This window comes from Micrasema longulum, unplaced genomic scaffold (assembly GCF_059751315.1).
Source record: "Micrasema longulum isolate JH-2025_06_02 unplaced genomic scaffold, ASM5975131v1 h1tg000087l, whole genome shotgun sequence".
Lineage (NCBI taxonomy): Eukaryota > Metazoa > Arthropoda > Insecta > Trichoptera > Brachycentridae > Micrasema > Micrasema longulum.
Window position 1 is genome coordinate 421,947 of NW_028277293.1, and position 18,370 is coordinate 440,316.

The 18,370-nt window shown below is 34.4% G+C and overlaps 1 protein-coding gene across 1 annotated transcript; it reads left to right on the forward strand.

The window, feature by feature from the left end:
* Positions 1 to 3,531: 3,531 nt before the first annotated feature.
* Positions 3,532 to 7,949, forward strand: LOC148284798 (uncharacterized). The gene is given in 2 exon segments (XM_088234345.1): positions 3,532 to 3,598; positions 3,601 to 7,949. Coding segments are annotated over 2 exon segments (477 nt in total). The 3' UTR covers positions 4,011 to 7,949.
* Positions 7,950 to 18,370: the final 10,421 nt, after the last annotated feature.

The window sequence follows — 18,370 nt, forward strand, 5'->3', positions numbered from 1 at the left end:
GGAACAGCCAGCTTAGTGGCCACCCGATGGTGAAACAAGTCATGAAGGGCATAGCTAAAACCACTCTTAAGTCACATAAACCACCAATTTGGGATCCCAGGATTGTATGCAGTTGGCTAGAGAATAATCCACCAACAGATATAACCCTGTTTGAAGCATCACGTAGATGTGCTTTAATTTTATTACTCGCATCTGGGCGAAGAGTTCACGATCTTACACTTTTAAGGTGTTCGTCAGATTATTTTGTTGATGCTACTGACCACATTATCCTATGGCCAGTGTTTGGATCAAAAACTGACTCGTCTCTACACAGACAGTCAGGTTGGAAGCTTTTGAAGATTAATGTAGAAGCTATAGATCCTGTGTTCTGGCTTAGGAAAGTACGAGGGCGGTTTGATAAGTCAGTGACTTTTTGAATTTCCCGCACAGTTACTTCAAATGCAACAGTGCTGCCGTCAACTGTAATCTATCAGTGGGCAACGTTCTAATTTTGATCAAGGTACGTCGTTCAGTTGGTGTTTGACAGCCGTTCAAAGCAGACAACCTTGTGATTTTCTACAAAAATGGAAAAAAGTGAATTTCGTGTGTTGATTAAACATTATTTTTTACGTAAAAAAACCATCACTGAAACTAAGGAAAGACTTGATAAATACTACGGGGACTCGGCACCATCAATTTCAATGGTTAAGAAGTGGTTTACGGAGTTCCGTTGTGGTCGTACCAGTACTAGTGACGCCGAACGTTCAGGTCGTCCAAAAGAAGTGATCACGCCGGAAATCATCGATAAAATCCACAAAATGATATTGGACGATCGGAGAATGAAAGTGCGTGAGTTGGCTAATGCTGTTAGTATCTCAACTGAACGTGTACATCATATTTTACACGAATATTTGGATATGAAAAAACTCTCCGCGAGATGGGTGCCGCGATTGCTCACACTCGACCATAAGCGCAATCGTGTGACCACTTCAAAAGAGTGTTTAGCGATGTTTAGCCGTGATCAGAACGACTTTTTGCGCCGTTTTGTCACTGTGGACGAAACATGGATCCATCACAACACGCCAGAGACCAAGGAACAATCAAAGCAGTGGGTTGCTCGGGGTGAACGTGGACCAAAGAAGGCCAAACTGTGTCTGTCAGCCAACAAGGTCATGGCCACAGTTTTTTGGGATGCACGCGGTGTCATTCACATCGATTACCTCGAGAAAGGTAAAACGATCACCGGCGAATATTATTCAAACCTTTTGAACAGATTTGACGTTGATTTGAAGGAAAAACGGCCGCATTTGGCGAAGAAGAAAGTGCTGTTCCATCAAGACAATGCACGTGTGCACACATGTCTAGTCACGATGGAATTGGGCTACGAACTTCTACCCCATCCAGCATATTCTCCTGATCTAGCCCCCTGCGACTATTTTCTTTTTCCAAACCTAAAGAAATAGCTGGGCGGTGAAAGATTTGAGTCGAATGAAGAAGTCATTACCGAAACAAACGCCTATTTTGAGAGCCTTGAGCAAACCTATTATTTGGAGGGAATAAAAAAATTAGAAAAACGCTGGACTAAATGTATCGAGCTAAAAGGTGATTATGTAGAAAAATAAAATGTTTATTTGCTGAAAAAAAATTGTTTTATTCAAAAAGTCACTGACTTATCAAACCGCCCTCGTATATACCCTGGGTAAAGACCGAAGAGAGGAAGGAAGTAATCTTTTTGTTTCTACTTGTGGTACTGCAAAACCAGCTTCACCCACTATCATCGGCGGCTGGGTCAAATCCCTCCTGAAAGAAGTGGGTATTTCGGCATCCACTGGTAGTACTAGGTCAGCTGTGGCTTCCTTAAACTGGATTCAACAATATCCTATTAATGAAATCCCGGAAAGGGGGAATTGGCAAAGGGAAAATACCTTCTCAAAGTTTTACTGCAAAGAGATAATATTTTTATTAATATCCCTACAGAGATAAGGTAGAATTATTTTTTTCAAATTCAGGATTATGGATATTCGAGCGTTTACAGGGCTTATGACCTGTCATTGAATGACTCGAATATCCATAATCCTGAATTTGAAAAAAATAATTCTACCTCATCTCTGTAGGGATATTAATAAAAATATATACCTACTCCCCCTTGGGAGAAATCCAGATTTGTGTATGTACAAAATACACGTACCTAAAATAATGTTGTGCAAAGAGATAAGACATAATGTTGCCGATCATAATCGCACATGTTCAAAATCTCTTACTAGCCTTTTCAGGCCTATTAACTGATGACAAGCAGAGACAATCTCTCGGACCCGTTATGCCAGTTATTCACTATATCTTGTGAGTTGCATAAACATGTATTTAATGTTAATTGTTACTGTGTATAGAGTTGAAATGTTACCGAGTATTACTGAACTCATCGTGGTTAGTGATCTAAATGTATACCTGGAGGTAATATCTTGGCTTCCGGCCAGGTGTACAGACCATCCAGTGTCACATTGACATCAACGCTGTGTGTGCTCATGATCCATGTGTCTGCAGATGAGATCTCGGCTCTTGGCCAGTATCATCTGGTATTATGTTCTAAATGGTATATTACAACTGACATCACCACTGTGTGCGCTTATGATCTATATCTGGAGATGATATCTCGGCTCCTAGCCAGTATCATCCAGTATTAATACTCCTCTAAACAGTATATCACAATTGACATCACCGCTGTCACCAGGCGATAACAAACACTTCTCACATAAACATATTCTGGATAAGAGACTTCAGTCTCTCAGACTCTCTTCAGACTCTCAGTCTTCAGTCACAGCCGGTAGAGACGGTACAGTTTGCAAATTCGCTTAAGTAAAGTCGGTGTTTTTTTAATATATGTGTTATTAGATTATCCAAATTAGTAAATAAATTAACAAACATTGAGAACTCTATAATTTTCTGCTTTACTATTAGTGTTTTTAGTTATATTAAATCTATGTGTGATCACGATTCTAAAAGGAGCGCTATTTACGAGTGAAAAAAAATCGCTACCTACAACTGATAAGGAACAGCTGACTGCCGCCGTATTACTACGTAGCGTATTTACTACAAAGAAAGATGACGCGCGCAAATACAGAAATGATAATTAATTTAAGCGAACGTATTACAGCCCTAAGTGAAGAGATATTACAAATGAAAGACTTAATCATGGAACAAAATAAAATTATTCATTTGTTACTACCTAATCATATTTCTGGACAAAACTCGCTTTCGTATGTAGATGCCACAAATAAAGTAAACACCCCGAGACATACTATTATTGTGACTTCAGATGATCCGAAAGTCGACAGTGAGGAGGTTGCCAAATCAATCAAATCGAAGATCAGTGTCTGCGACCTAGGAATAGGCGTTCAAGAGTTTCGTAAAGTCGCGAAACGTAAAGTTATTATATCTTGCATAAATAAAGAAGATAAAAACACTTTAAAAAACGCCATTAACAATCAAACGAGTGGAGGATTAAAAGCTGAGGAGGTAGTCACTAAAAAACCATTAGTTATCTTTAAGTATGTCATGAACGAAATATCAGAAGATGAATTTTTTAAATGCCTTAAAAAACAAAACAAATTGCTTCAAAACATTGAACCGATGGAAAGATTAAATATCGAAAGCGCGTTAGAAATCAGCATCTTTGCCATATTGTTGCGGAAACAACTGCACCTATTTGGAGGGAGCTAATATCTGCAGAGAAAGTGAATATCGGTTATCAACGCATAAGTGTACTAGATGAGTCGCCATTAATACAGTGCGGAAATTGTTTATTTTACGGACATACAAAGCGTTACTGCGATAGAAAACTGACGTGTGCATACTGCGGTAGTGAACATACAATGAAGGAATGCAATGTTAAAGTACAAAAGGACACCTCGCCAAAATGTGTAAACTGCGCCGACGGTGACGGATTAAACGTACATACGGCGTTCAGTCCGGATTGCCCAGTAAGAAAAAGGATGGAGCAGAAAGCGAGAGCGAGAATTCAATATACTTGCTAAAATTGAAAACTGGGATTTGGATTACATTGAAGAAACTAATCTAGCATACGAGCGCACAACTAATTTTGAAGAATGGATAAAAAGGGAAACAAATACTAGCAATCTCGTGTGTATTCAATTAAACATAAGATCGATATCTAAATATTGGGACGTTTTAAATATACATTTGAAAAACTCATTAGAAAATATCGAATAAGTATTTGTGAAACTGCAATAACGGACCCACACCATATCGACTTATATACGTTACAGGGTTATAATATGTATTATTACTGCCGACCAAAAAAAACGGGAGGTGGAATATTACTCTATGTTAAAAAATCTTAAATTTACGGAAACAAAAATTGAATGCACTGAAAACGTTTTTTAATTTGTGTGTGGATTATTAACTTTAAAAAATTGCAAAAAATACCACCTATATTCAATATACCGTCCACCAAATACAAATAAAATGGTTTTTATAAATGAAATTGAAAACGTTTTTTAAAAAATTGCGGAAAAGGACTCCATTATATTTCTCGGAGACATCAATTTAAATCTTCTAGATTGCAATGATGGGACAACTTGACAATATGAAAATTAGATGGCCTCCTTCGGCATGGCAAGATGTATAAAAGACGTAACAAGAGAGGTGATCGTTCAACAGAGGACAGTATGCTCGTGCCTGGATCACATCTATGTTCGTGACAGGGAGTGCGTGGATTTATGAGAGTAATATAGCTGACCACTACCTGATAGCTCTTATTTATTTTATTTATTTAACTTTTTGTACATAATGTTATTTGTACATTGGCAGGCTTATTGCCAAATGGCAATTTCTTCCAACCAACCAATAAAATAAAAGTTTTATTTTTATAATTCAAGTTACAGAACATATTCAATAGAAAAAAAAAAAAAAAAAGATTAAAAAGTGAAAAATATATAAAAATAGAAATAAACGTATTTGTTTATAAATTACCTTAAATCAAAACTATTACTCAATGGGAAAAAGGAAAAAAGCGGAAAGAGGAAAAAGGAAAGGAGGAGAGATTAAGGAAGAGAAAGGAGATGTTTCTTCAGACGTGATTTAAACAGAGATAATGTAGTAACATCTTCGATGGTGGATGGGAGATGATTCCACAGTCGAGCCGCATGGACACTATATGAGTTAGAGAAGAAAGAGGAATTAAGAGAGTGCCTTGAGAATGAGAACGAAGAGGTAAACCATGAACTGATAAGCGTTGAAATTTTTCACACAGGTATATAGGAGCGTTAGGACTATGAAGTACATTGAACAGAAGTGAGAGGGAGTGATAGTCTCTCCGCTGTCTAATTTTGAGCCATTTCATTTGAGCCTACGATAATCAGAAATGTGGTCATATTTTCTAAGACCAAAAATGTACCTTATGCATGTATTCTGAAGTCGTTCAAGTTTATCGAGTTGCTCACAGCTTAAATCAGTCATGGAAACATCAGCGTAATCTAGAATGGGTAGTAGTAATGCTTGTACAAGAGTGCATTTAGTACTAATGGGTAAGAATTTTTGCAACCTTCTAAGTGAGTGTAGATTGAAAAATATTTTGCGGCTTAATTCATTAGTATGAGCTCGCCAGCAGAGATGTTCATCCATTAGTACTCCTAGATTTTTTTACGGATTTCCTGTACTGAATATTGGTACCATTGACAATAAGAATTAATAAGTCTTATCATTCCTGAAACTCCATTGATGGAAGACAAGAGTAAGCAGTCCCAACATTTTACTTTTCTATCTGATAAATTAATTAACATGAACATCAAACTAATAAATTGGGAGCCGCTTCTAGAGGAGACTGGATCTGTTTGTTTGTATAATAAAATGTATGAAAATTTTGAAAAAGTTTATTCCAAAAGTATAGTAGTTAGAAATATAGAAAATACGGTCAAAAACTGTGGAAGAAAAATATGGGCAAATTCTAATTTACTAGTAAAAATAAAAATAAAAGATGCACTTTGGAACAGATGGAAAAGATCACCTAAAAACTTAACTTTTGAAAGGGAATTCAAAGCATATAGAAATAAATTAAACAAATATGTGCTCAAAACAAAGAAAAACTATTATAATAACAGGTTCTATGGTTGCGGCTATGACATTAACCCTTTGGAAGCGGCTGTAATATATGTTGCTACCCTACGTTCCATACTAGATTTCCTTCCGTTCAACGCGAACGTAAACAATGTTGTTATGCTGGTGTTCGGCGGTCGATAAAATCTTTAGCTTGATCCCTATGACAATCCAACTCAGATAAGTGTATAGGATATTTCATGCTACTAATGCCATCTACGGTTTACCAACGAAAAGTATGTTTGTTTACTAAAAATCCAGATCTAAGAGATCACTTATTCGGGTCGCGAACCTAAGAAAACAGCTAATTAGTTTGAAATTCTGGCGGGTACAATTCGACCAATAGTGTCTCGCCGGGCTCTTCCCAGTAACTACGTCAGTGTAGCATAGTGCGCGGATAGAATAAGGTCCCTAATTAAATTTAGTTAAATAAGTGACATTACAAATAATTTTATCATACTATTGTGTAGTGGTGGGTGTTTTTTGAAACAAACATTTCTTCATAATAATAAAAATACGTATGTACTTTTATTCCATTTATAATTTTTACCAGTGACCGGGTTTTGTCGTGACCGACATCGTCAAACTGATGGGAAAATATTTTTTTTTCTATGTTATATGCAAGTGCAAGCAGGAAAATTTGTGTTTGAAAAACTTTTGTTGGTGAACCGTTTTAAAAATTACGTTTTTATTAGTAAACAAAAAACTAACGAAGTTTTAATAATTGTTAAATACATTTAGAGTATCGAAATTACGAACGATTGGTTAATTTTTTCAATATTGTATTTATAATGACGTCACAAAATATGGTTGACGAAGAAATTGCCGAAATAATTGGAGAATTGGACTCCGATTACGAAATATTTTCTGAGGATGACACAGAGGTAGGTGATCTTGATTCCGATATGGAAACAGAATCTGTTGAGGACCGTGTCGAAGAGAGGGGACAGTTAAATTCATGGAAATCTGGACCTTATATTCCCATAATACATGAATTTGATGATTTCCAATCGGGTATTACTGTCAACAGCCTCTCCAGTAATTCAATTGAATGTGATTTTTTTGAACATTTTTTAAACATTCAGATAATGAGCACTATAGTTTCAGAAATCAATAAATTTTATGTATATACATATACAAGTAAAGAACAAGGGCCAAGTTCTCGCACACACAAATGGAAAGATATCACTGTTCCCGAATTATATCGTTTTTACGCACTGTCTATGGTGATGGCGAAATGTAAGCATTTATCTATTAAACAATACTGGCGTACCGATGACTTGTATTTTTATCCAATTTTCGGAAAAACAATGCCAAGGGATCGGTATCAGTTAATTTTACAAATGTTGCATTCCTCTGATCCAAATAGTCCCCCGTCTTCCGACAGATTAAACAAACTTAGGATATTAATAGACCATACGAGAAAAATGTTCAAAGAGACAATGGTTCCACATGAAAATTTATGCATAGATGAAAGCATGATAGCATTCAAAGGAAGATTATTGTTTAAGCAATATATTCCGTCAAAACGACACCGGTTTGGAATTAAATTATTTGTGTTGTGCGATGTGACAACCGGATATATTTTAGATTTTATCATCTACTGTGGAGAAGGAACAGTTGTAGTAGATGATCAAAATTTTGGAGTATCCGGAGCTGTAGTCACAACACTTTTAAAAGATTATATTGGAAAAGGGCACAAATTATGGTGTGATAATTGGTATTCAAGTCCGGTATTATTTAAATATCTTCATGCAAATAAAACTAATGCATGTGGGACCGTGAGAAAAAATCGGAAAGGCTTACCACAATTTAGAAAATTGAAAAAAGGGGAAGTAGAAGCTAAAAATGATACTCCATTATTAGCCCTAAAATGGTGTGACAAGAGAGAGGTCCATATGTTGACAACAATGCACGATGACTCCATGGAGCCAACTGGAAAACTACATCATCGCACAGATGAGCCCATAATTAAACCGAAATGCATAATTAATTATAATAAATGTATGGGAACAGTGGATAAAGCTGATATGATCCTTAGTAACGTAACATGCATGAGGAAATCTTTAAATGGTACAAAAAGGTATCATTTCATTTTATAGATTTGTATTTATTAAATTATTTTTATTTATTTAAATCAGTAACCGGCAAAACAATATCATTTCCAGATTTTCAAGAAAATGTTACAACGCAACTATTAGCGAAATATAAAATACCAATTATAAGGACACCACATCCCACAGTTTGGACAAGCCGGACTCCACACAGAATTTTTCCAAGGGATATAATGGATCACATTCCCGAGTTGATTCCGCCGAACCCTAAAAAAAAAACGCCGCGAAGACGTTGTCATGTTTGTGCGAACACAAAATTAAAACCAAAAAAAAAACAAAATTAACTCGATAATTTTGCTCTCCATGTAATGTAGGATTATGTCTTAAACCCTGTTACAAAATATACCACACGTGTGCGAAATTTTAATTCCGTTCCATCATAAACATCAATTTCACCCCATAAAATGTTATTATTAAGTGTTAAAGAACATGTCAAGTGTCGAAAACCATAAAATAATCAGTAAAACCGTTTTAACCTGTCCGGGAGTATGGCCGTACATGGTCGTCCAAACAAAATTTTCATCAATGGAGTATGGGCGTACATGTACGTCCGCGCGTATTACTAAAGCCCGGTGACATTTCTTTATAAACTGAAGCTTGTACTGCCATCTGTGTTTGTATTTGAACATTAAAACCACAATTCAGATTATTTTTCTGCTTTATCGACGGCACTTATCTTAAAACAAAGTTTGTGTGACGTCATTGTAATAATCCTGTCAAAAAAAGTCCGTTGCAAACATTTTTACCGCGAGCGCGTTGCAACTTCACGATTTTAACCAGTTTTTCTAACATATTCTTATGTTTTTAGCATTTAAATAAACATTTTTAAATTTTAAGTACATATTTGGTCTTTTGTTTATAATATAAGTTATTTTGTGATAAGTTTGAGTGAATAATCAAGATTTTATTGACAGTCCATTGAATTCTAAGTGTGTTTTCGTATTATTTTATGTTTTTACCCTAGTAGTTTACCATTGGAAGTTCATTTTAAAATTTTGTGTGTGTATATTTGTAATTTTTAAGAAGTTGTGATTTTTTTATTGTAAAAACATGTCGAACTGTATGACTGAGCGACAAATTACTGAATTTTTGATTGATAGTGAAGACGAAGATATTTTTGAGGATGTTGGAGATTTACCTATTTTATCAGATAGTTCTTCCGAAGAATCCGATGGCTTTTCCGACGACGACGAGGAAGCGGGACCTTCAAGAGCAAAATGGCAAAGAGTGGATAGGCGTAAATGGATTGAGGGTGAATTTACTCCGGTTTTGCATGAGTTTGACAGCAGAAATTCCGGTATAATGCCTCATATAGCAGTCAACGAGAATTCAAGTGAACTGGATTTTTTTGAGCTGTTTTTTACTCACGAGATAATGACAATAATTGTTAGTGAAACAAATAAGTATGCTGCCAAAATATCTTCTGATATTTCCATCAAGTCAAAATTACGGAAGTGGGTAGACACCACGGTGTCCGAAATGTATATGTTTTTGGCCACAATAATGCTCATGGGACTTGTTGGAAAGAATTCACTTAAGAAATATTGGTCCAAGAATCCCATCATAGAGACTCCGTTTTTTAGAGTTCTTTTTTCACAAGACAGGTTTTTGCTTTTGCTGCGGGCTCTTCATTTTTCGGACAATGATGTTCAGACAAGTGACAGACTACATAAAATTAGAAATATTTTGGATCCGATGAAGAAAAATTTTAAATCCACATTTTACCCTTTCCAGAACCTATGTATTGACGAAAGTCTTCTGATGTGGAAGGGAAGACTCTCTTTCAAAATATATATACCACCGCTTTGGAATAAAATTATTTGTTCACTGTGATTCCTTAACTGGATATATATTGGACCTTATTGTTTATACTGGTTCACAATCGGACATAGACCTGGATCCCAATATTGGAATTTCTGGCTCAGTCGTCACCACAATGTTGAAAGATTACATGGTAAAAGGCCATCGAATATTTTTAGATAATCGGTATACCAGTCCTATTCTGTTTGATTTCTTACACCAAAATAAAACAAACGCTTGTGGAACTGTAAGATTGAATCGGAAACAAATGCCAGATTTTGGAAAAGAAAAGATGAAGAAAGGTGATGTAAAATCTTTTCATTCTGATAATTTGATGGCACTGAAGTGGAAGGATAAAAGAGACGTCACTATGTTGACTAACATACACAAAAATAATATGGTACCCTCACTCAAAATTGACTACTCCACGGGCGAGAATAAAATCAAACCTGAAGCCGTGTTAGAATATTCTCAAAATATGGGAGCTGTTGACAAGACGGACAGAATATTGGGTTTTGTCGATAGTTCAAGAAAAACCATAAAATGGTACAAAAAAATATTTTTTAGATTAGTAGATACAGGTTGTCTCAATGCTTTCTTTTTACACAAAATAAAAACACAAAAATCTCTTAACTGTTCTGAATTTCGTGAAAATTTAATAACACAATTGGTGGAAAAGTACCATTTACACCGTCCATCAACATCCGGAGGAAGGCGAGTGTCTGATAATCCCATTCGACTTTCAGCCAGACATTTCATTTCTCCCGTGCCTCAAACCCAAACAAAAGGAAGTAAAACACAACGTAAGTGTCATGTTTGCAGTCATTCCGCAAATAGAATAAAAAAAAGAAAGGATACGAGATACATGTGCCTTGAGTGTGGTGTGGCCCTATGGGTATACCCGTGTTTTGAGGAGTATCACACAAAAAAACAATATTAAGCATAGAAAAAACAACTGTAAATAACGTTTTATTATTTTGTGTAGAATAGTAAACAATAGTTAGTGGTAAGTGTATCAGATTGTGCAAAATAAACATTCTTCCCTTAAAATATAAAAAAATTACATTTTGCTAAAAAAAGACCTGAGTGTAGAAAATAATTGAATAATAAACATTCCTGTATCTTCATTTACCATAAAACACAGATGGTGGTAAGTAAAGTTTATTTTATTATTTTCAGAAATATTATTTGGGCTTGTAAAACCGATGGTTGACAACCCATGAAATAAAACATCGATAATTTTGATATAAATCATATTTACTGGTATAATTTATTATTTTTATTCAAGAAAATATGTTGCTTATAGCATTGACAATGATATAAAATTATAAAAAGTAAAAAAAAAACATGAAAAAAAAACTCACTCCCCAGATACAGTTTTGTCGGCAGAAACTCACTCCCGGACAGATTAATAAAAGCTTTGCAAGTGTCCTAGTACAAACAAAAAATATGTTTTGTTAAGTGGCGCAGTGTTCCAATATAACTGCTGTCCGGTATCATATGACATTCAAGATGGCGGTACAGTTTCAAGTGGTAAGTGATTTACTATGAATATTTTTTGTTCGCGTTATCTTCCTTAATTATGGGACTGTAATGTTTATTTTAGTTCTCCAAAATGTTCTTTAAACAGTTTAGGTCTTCTCAAGTTTGGTAATTAATTTATAAGTGCCTTATTCATAACATAATCATGAAGATAAATATTCAATCAAAAGTGGCCGCATGAATGGTTTGGTGAGAGATTACAAGACCGTCACCCCACAAAGGTTAAATCTACTTGGAATGAAATTAATAAAGTATTAGGAAGAAATAATAAAACTGATTGTGACACAGTTATTGAAAAATATTTCTTACTGAAAAATTCAATAGAAGACACGACAGAAAAATTTGGATCTTTTTTTGAGGTTGGAGTGAAAGACTTGCTGCACAAATGCACTATTGAAACCAGTGAAATCACGTGCACACCAAAACAGCATTCAATGTATTTGCCTAGAGCTAAAACTTCTCAAATAACAACAATTATAAGCTCAATGAAAAATTCTAAAACAACCGGTATTGACAATATAAGAATGTGCGATATCAAAAAACATGTCTCGGTGTTAGGTCCTATAATTACACACCTTATAAATATTATTTTGCTGACTGGTGTGATTCCGGAGATGTTTAAACATAGCATAGTTAGACCAATTTACAAAGGGGGGGATCATTCAATTGTTAATAATTATAGACCAATTTCACTTTTACCTGCAATTGAAAAAATTTTAGAAAAATATGTCTGCATTTATTTAGATATATATTTTAAAAAGTTCAACATCATTGATCCTTTCCAATATGGTTTTCAAAAAAAAAAAAGAGTTGCGATGACTTGCTGCAGGATTTCGCAGATTTCATCAATAACAAATTAAATATTTTGCATCATGTCACTGTACTTTTCATCGATTTCTCAAAAGCTTTTGACACTTTATGTCTTTAGAGTCAATTGGCATAAGGGATAATTTATTAACTTTTTTTTCAAATTATTTAGTGGGGAGGAAAATGAGAATAAAAATAAAGAATTCATTAAGTCTAGCGAGGGAATGTTTATCAGGGGTGCCACAAGGGTCTATCTTGGGTCCTAAATTGTATATAAATTATGTGTCAGTGATTTGCAACGTTTTTAAAGAAGTAAGGAGATTTATTTTTGCAGATGACACCGCACTAGTTATTTCCAATAAAAACCCATTAGAATCACAAGAGATATTGCAAAGTGATTTCAATAAATTGTTAAATTGGGCTCATGACTATGGTCTCATTATAAATGCAAAAAAGACTAAATGCTTATACATAAAATCTCCTCATGCCAAAAAATATGTTTTGCCTAATATTATTGCTCATTGCACAGATTGCTTGCATGATGGTATTTCTAACACATGTAATTGTGAACTCATAGAATTTGTAGAGGAGTATAAGTATTTGGGTATTTTTATTGGTCATAATTTTAAATGGGATCGTCATATACTTTGTGATCGATTGCGGACTCTTGTGAGTACTTTTTATAAGTTATCTTTTATTTTGCCTAAAATCACTCTTAAAATTATTTATTTTTCTTTAGTAGAATCAATAATAAGATATGGTATAAAGTCGTGGGGACATTCGAATAAAACTAATATTAAAATGATCCAGGGTCTACAGTATTCTATAGTTAAGCGAATTGTACCTGCAGAGATTTACGAACAAAGAAGTAATAATGATCTCCTGTACAAAACAATCAAAACTCTGCCTGTTCGAGGACTACTGTGGCTTTGCATCATTTTGCAACAATTTCATAGTAATACATTCAAGTTTCCTCTCAAACATAACCATAATACACGCTTCACGTCTAATGATGGCTTGGTAGTACCAAAAGTATGTAATAAATATGGAAATAGAACTCTCAAATATTTAGTACCTAGAATTTTTAATTTATTACCAAAAGAACTTAAATTTAACTCACATTGTAACAAGAGCAAAATAAGAGAGTGGCTACTCGATCAAGAGTTTATATATGAATAGTAGCTTGGGTGTAAATATTTTATTTTTTCATATATTTTCTTGTATTTAAAAAATAAAAATTTATATATTATTATTTGTATAAACATGTTTATTCTGATCTTTCCGGCTGTTAATTTTTATATGTTATTCATTGTTTTTATAAATGTAAATAATATTATTAAGTCAGTATAAATATAATCTTCACCAACAAGCTACAAAAAGTGGCTTGGTGGGATTTTAGTTTTAGTAAAAATATAACAAGTGAAAATTTTTTAAATTGTAAAAATGTATAATTATGCTATTAAATCAAATAAATTAAAAAGACGGTACTACATAATGAAAGAGTTTTACATACCATTAAAACTCGTATTATGTTGCCTCTCTTATCTAGAATATGATCAACTTCTGCCTGGTGAGACACAATTGAAACAAAGGAATAGATTCCCTGCCAGTGACAGCTGTAATACCAACATGAGAGACAAAAAGGGTTGCCATAGAAAAAGGACAGTATTAAGAGGCGGGTAGGAACTAGGAAACGCCGGCCGGAAAGGAGATGCTATCTCACATAAACATATTCTGGATAAGAGAGGCAACATAATACGAGTTTTAATGGTAGGTAAAACTCTTTCATTATTATTATTGTACTCAATCTAACCATTTATTTAACTTTTGACAGCTCGATTATGTATCGATTAGGGATGTCCTAATGCGTTACCGAATCGATTTCTCATAAAAATCAAATTTATTTATGAAAAATTTTAATCTCAAAATTTTGCAGTTTATAAACATACCCAGACGTTTAAAGCAGAGTTTATATTACGAAAGCGCTGGTAAAACTTTTTTTTTTTAAAGTCTTCATTCAATAAAAAATATTGCAAAAAATACATCATTTCTTTACAAAAGAAACTTTAAATACAGTTTTGATAAACTCCTTAATTGAAGTTTGTCATTGGGTGCAGGAGCTACAGAAAACCCAAATATGCATAGGACTATTTTATTGTCGTAATGTAAATTGAGAAATTTTGTGTCGCGACACTGTCAGTTTGTCGGCGACAATAATAAATGACAGCGACCACGGCGCCATTAAAATTCAATATATTCTGATGAACTGTCAAATTAGTTTTGGCCATAGACAAAATCCGTCGCCAATGACGCAGTGGCGGCGTTAATTTGTCATCACTTGCAACGAGACGCCCGTGCTATATAGTAACTACATTTCCGTTCGCTGAGAGTTCATTCACATTTTTTATACGTCGAGTTGAGTATTTATATTACTCCGTATTGATTGTTATTATTCCCGTGAGCTTTATACTTACAAAATAATGCCGAAAGGTATGGTGCTTAAAGGACAATCGAGAGAGCTTGTGCTGCGCCTTCGTGAATATTTTGAAAAGGAAAGTCGTAATGGCGGACCTCTTATACCACTGACGCAAGTTAGAGACCGTGTTGCAGCAGCATTGGGAATAAGTGCTCCAACAGTGGCAAAAATAACCAAAGAAAGCTACGGCAGAAGCGGCATGGAACAGAACACGCTATCTATGCCTAAGAAAAAACGTCAGCCCCGTAAAGTGACTGCAGTTGACAGTTATGACGCTGATGCTATTCGCTGTCATATATACGACTATTACTTTAGAAAAGAGATTCCAACATTAAAAAAACTAGTAGAATCTCTGAAAAATAGTGTCTTGTTTCGTGGTCAAAAATCTTCTTTGGCAAAGGTGTTAAAACAGATTGGGTTTCTATATAAAAAATGTGACAAAAGAAAAATATTGATGGAGCGCCATGATATTGCTTTGTCTCGATGTCAATTTTTAAGACAAGCAAAGAAAATAGAAAACTGGTCGAATGTGGTTTTCACAGACGAAACTTGGCTGAATGCGAATCATACGCTGTCAAAAAATTCGACTGACGACACTGCTGCCTCCACTTCTGCAGTGCCAATGGGGAAAGGAGAACGCCTCATCATTTGCCATGCGGGAGCAGAAAAAGGATTTATGCCAGACGCTGTATTAGCATTTAAATCCCAGAAAACAGGAGATTATCATGAGGAGATGAATGCGGACGTGTATGAAAAGTGGTTCAGAGAAATGCTGACATCACTCGAAGAGCCATCGATAATATTTATTGATAATGCACCCTATCACTCTCGTCAAATTAATAAAATGCCAACACAGGCCAATAGAAAAACTGTTATCATAAACTGGCTCCGTGACAATGGGGAGGATGTGGACGAGCCCTTACGAAAAATAGAGTTACTGGATATACTGAAAACAAAAAAACAGCCAAAACGGTACGTGATCGATGAAATGGCAGCAGAACATGGCCATATCGTTCTCAGAATTCCCCCGTACCACTGTCAATACAATGCTATTGAGCTTATCTGGGCACAAGTCAAAGGACACGCCGCTAGAAACAACACAACTCCTCCTTTTACCGCTAAGAAAATGATAGATCTTCTTAAAAATGCGTGTGCTAATGTGACGCCTGAAAACTGGGCGAATGTCGTCGAAAGCACAAAGAAGAAGATATTTTCTGATTGGGATCGTGATATTGCGTTTGACATTGTTAATACAGGAGAATTTACAATTAATGTTACTGAGGATTCAAGTGATGATTCCAGTTCATATGGGGAAGAATCCGACGATTTTTCACAATAAAATAAATTTAAAGTCATCTTTTGTAAGCCTACAAGAAAGTATCAATATTTTTCACTGCCGTTTTCTTTGGAAATTCACACAGAAATTTAATGTGATAGTGTAGTGGATCGACTATCAGCATTACAGACCAATATTATTGGTCAGAGTCAATTGGGCATCTGAAACGGGGTGAGTTTTTTTTGTATCTTGTTGTACTTTGACAAATAATACTAGATAGCGTTGGCTCCTCTTTCCAGAGTTCCTATTATATATTATTTACTTATATTTCCAACCTTTTTATTTTAGAATACATATTTAGATTATTCATTTTATTTTAGAATCCCTCAAAATGAATGAAAGCGATATCAGCGATGACGAAATCCATTAACCATTTGTCAGAAAAGTTTAAAAGTTTTTATGTATGTGAACGAGAAATATGCGTAGATGAATCTCTTCTATTATGGAAAGGGAATTTGTCTTGGAAACAATATATATCTACAAAAAGAGCTAGATTTGGAATGAAGTTGTTTATTTTGAGTGAAAGCCAATCTGGATACATACAAAATATAATTATATACACAGGCAACAAATTATGGTTCAAACTACCCACAAGAAAAACAAACAACCAGAATTGTTTTGGAGTTAACACATGACTTACTGAATAAAGGGTATAGGATTTTCTTAGACAATTTCTATACGTCAATTCATTTGGCTAAACTCTTGTGTCAAAACAATACAGACATTGTTGGAACAATGAGGATAAACAGAGTCGGAATCCCCAGTGAAATAAAAACGAAAAAATTAATCAATTCTATTCATAATGACGAAAAGACAATGATCAAGACGGAATCCCCAGTGAAATAAAAACGAAAAAATTACACAATTCTATTCATAATGACGAAAAGACAATGATTGAAAAGAGAGGAAGAAGGGAAGAAAAACCTAATGTTGTCCTGGATATGGAATATATAAGAATATGGGCGGCGTAGATTTGGGAGATGGAGCTATGGTGGCCTACACGGCTGCCCGTAATAGACTGAAAAACAATTTCTACGGCTAATTGATATGTCCTGCTTCAATGCACATATTATATACAAAAAAGATAAAGGGCATTTGGATCGATTACACTTTTTGATAGTGTGTAGAGAAATTGGTAGATAACAACATTGTGAAAACCCACCCAAAGACAACAACAAGCAGCTCTACACCTAAACCAGCACGCTTAGTTGAAAGGCATTTTCCAGAACAAATGAAAAGCGATACAGGAAAAACTAAATCCAGAAAATGCCGAGTTTGCTACAAAAAAGGTATTGAGAAAGAATCTACATACTGGTGTCCGGATTGTAAGGTACCACTATGTATCAACATTTGTTTTAAAAAATATCACACTGAAGTTGAGTTTTGAATTTTTATGTATTTTAATTTTTCAATATTTCTATTTTATTTGTGTGCTTTGGTTTATTGTTCTGTAATGTTACCTTTTTATATTTTTAATTGTGAATCAAAATAAATAAATAAAAAAATTGTAACCTTTTTTGTAAAATTTCAATTTTTATAATTAATTAATTTATTTAATTAATTATTTTATTTTCTATTTCATTGTAATTTCATATTTTCCTTTGTGCTTTATATATAAATACACGAGAAAATATATTTCATAGTCTTTTCATTTATTTTGAGAATAAATAAAAATAAAAAAATAATATGAAATTATGTTCACCGGGCGTGACGTACTGACACGCCCTAGTGAAGAAGTTCGCGCCCGTCATATGTTGCGTAATTTAAAACAGAATCCCCCGGTTAACAGGTTAATGATATTGATATATCGTCCATTGCATAATGTTTACAATAGTTTAAACTGATTAATTATTAAATATCACAAACATTATACTATTAGGTACCGTGAAACGGGGCTATTTAGAAAATGCGGGGCTAATTGGAAATAAAAAATTATAATTTTTTTAATGTTCTGACACTCAAAAGCGTGAACGCAACCTTTAGCAAACGCAGCCATATTATAACACAGTCTATGCTTTTATGACATTGACACGTGACGAGCTGTATCGAGAAGTTGTAAACCGTCTAAAGAGTTTCAAAAATATATCTCTAAAATTGTGAATTCAGTGACTGTCCAACTTTCTTTCGAATCTGACTTACTGTTTTGAGTAAGTATGATAATACTACATAATAATATTAGTGCGCTTTTTATTAACATATGTGTGA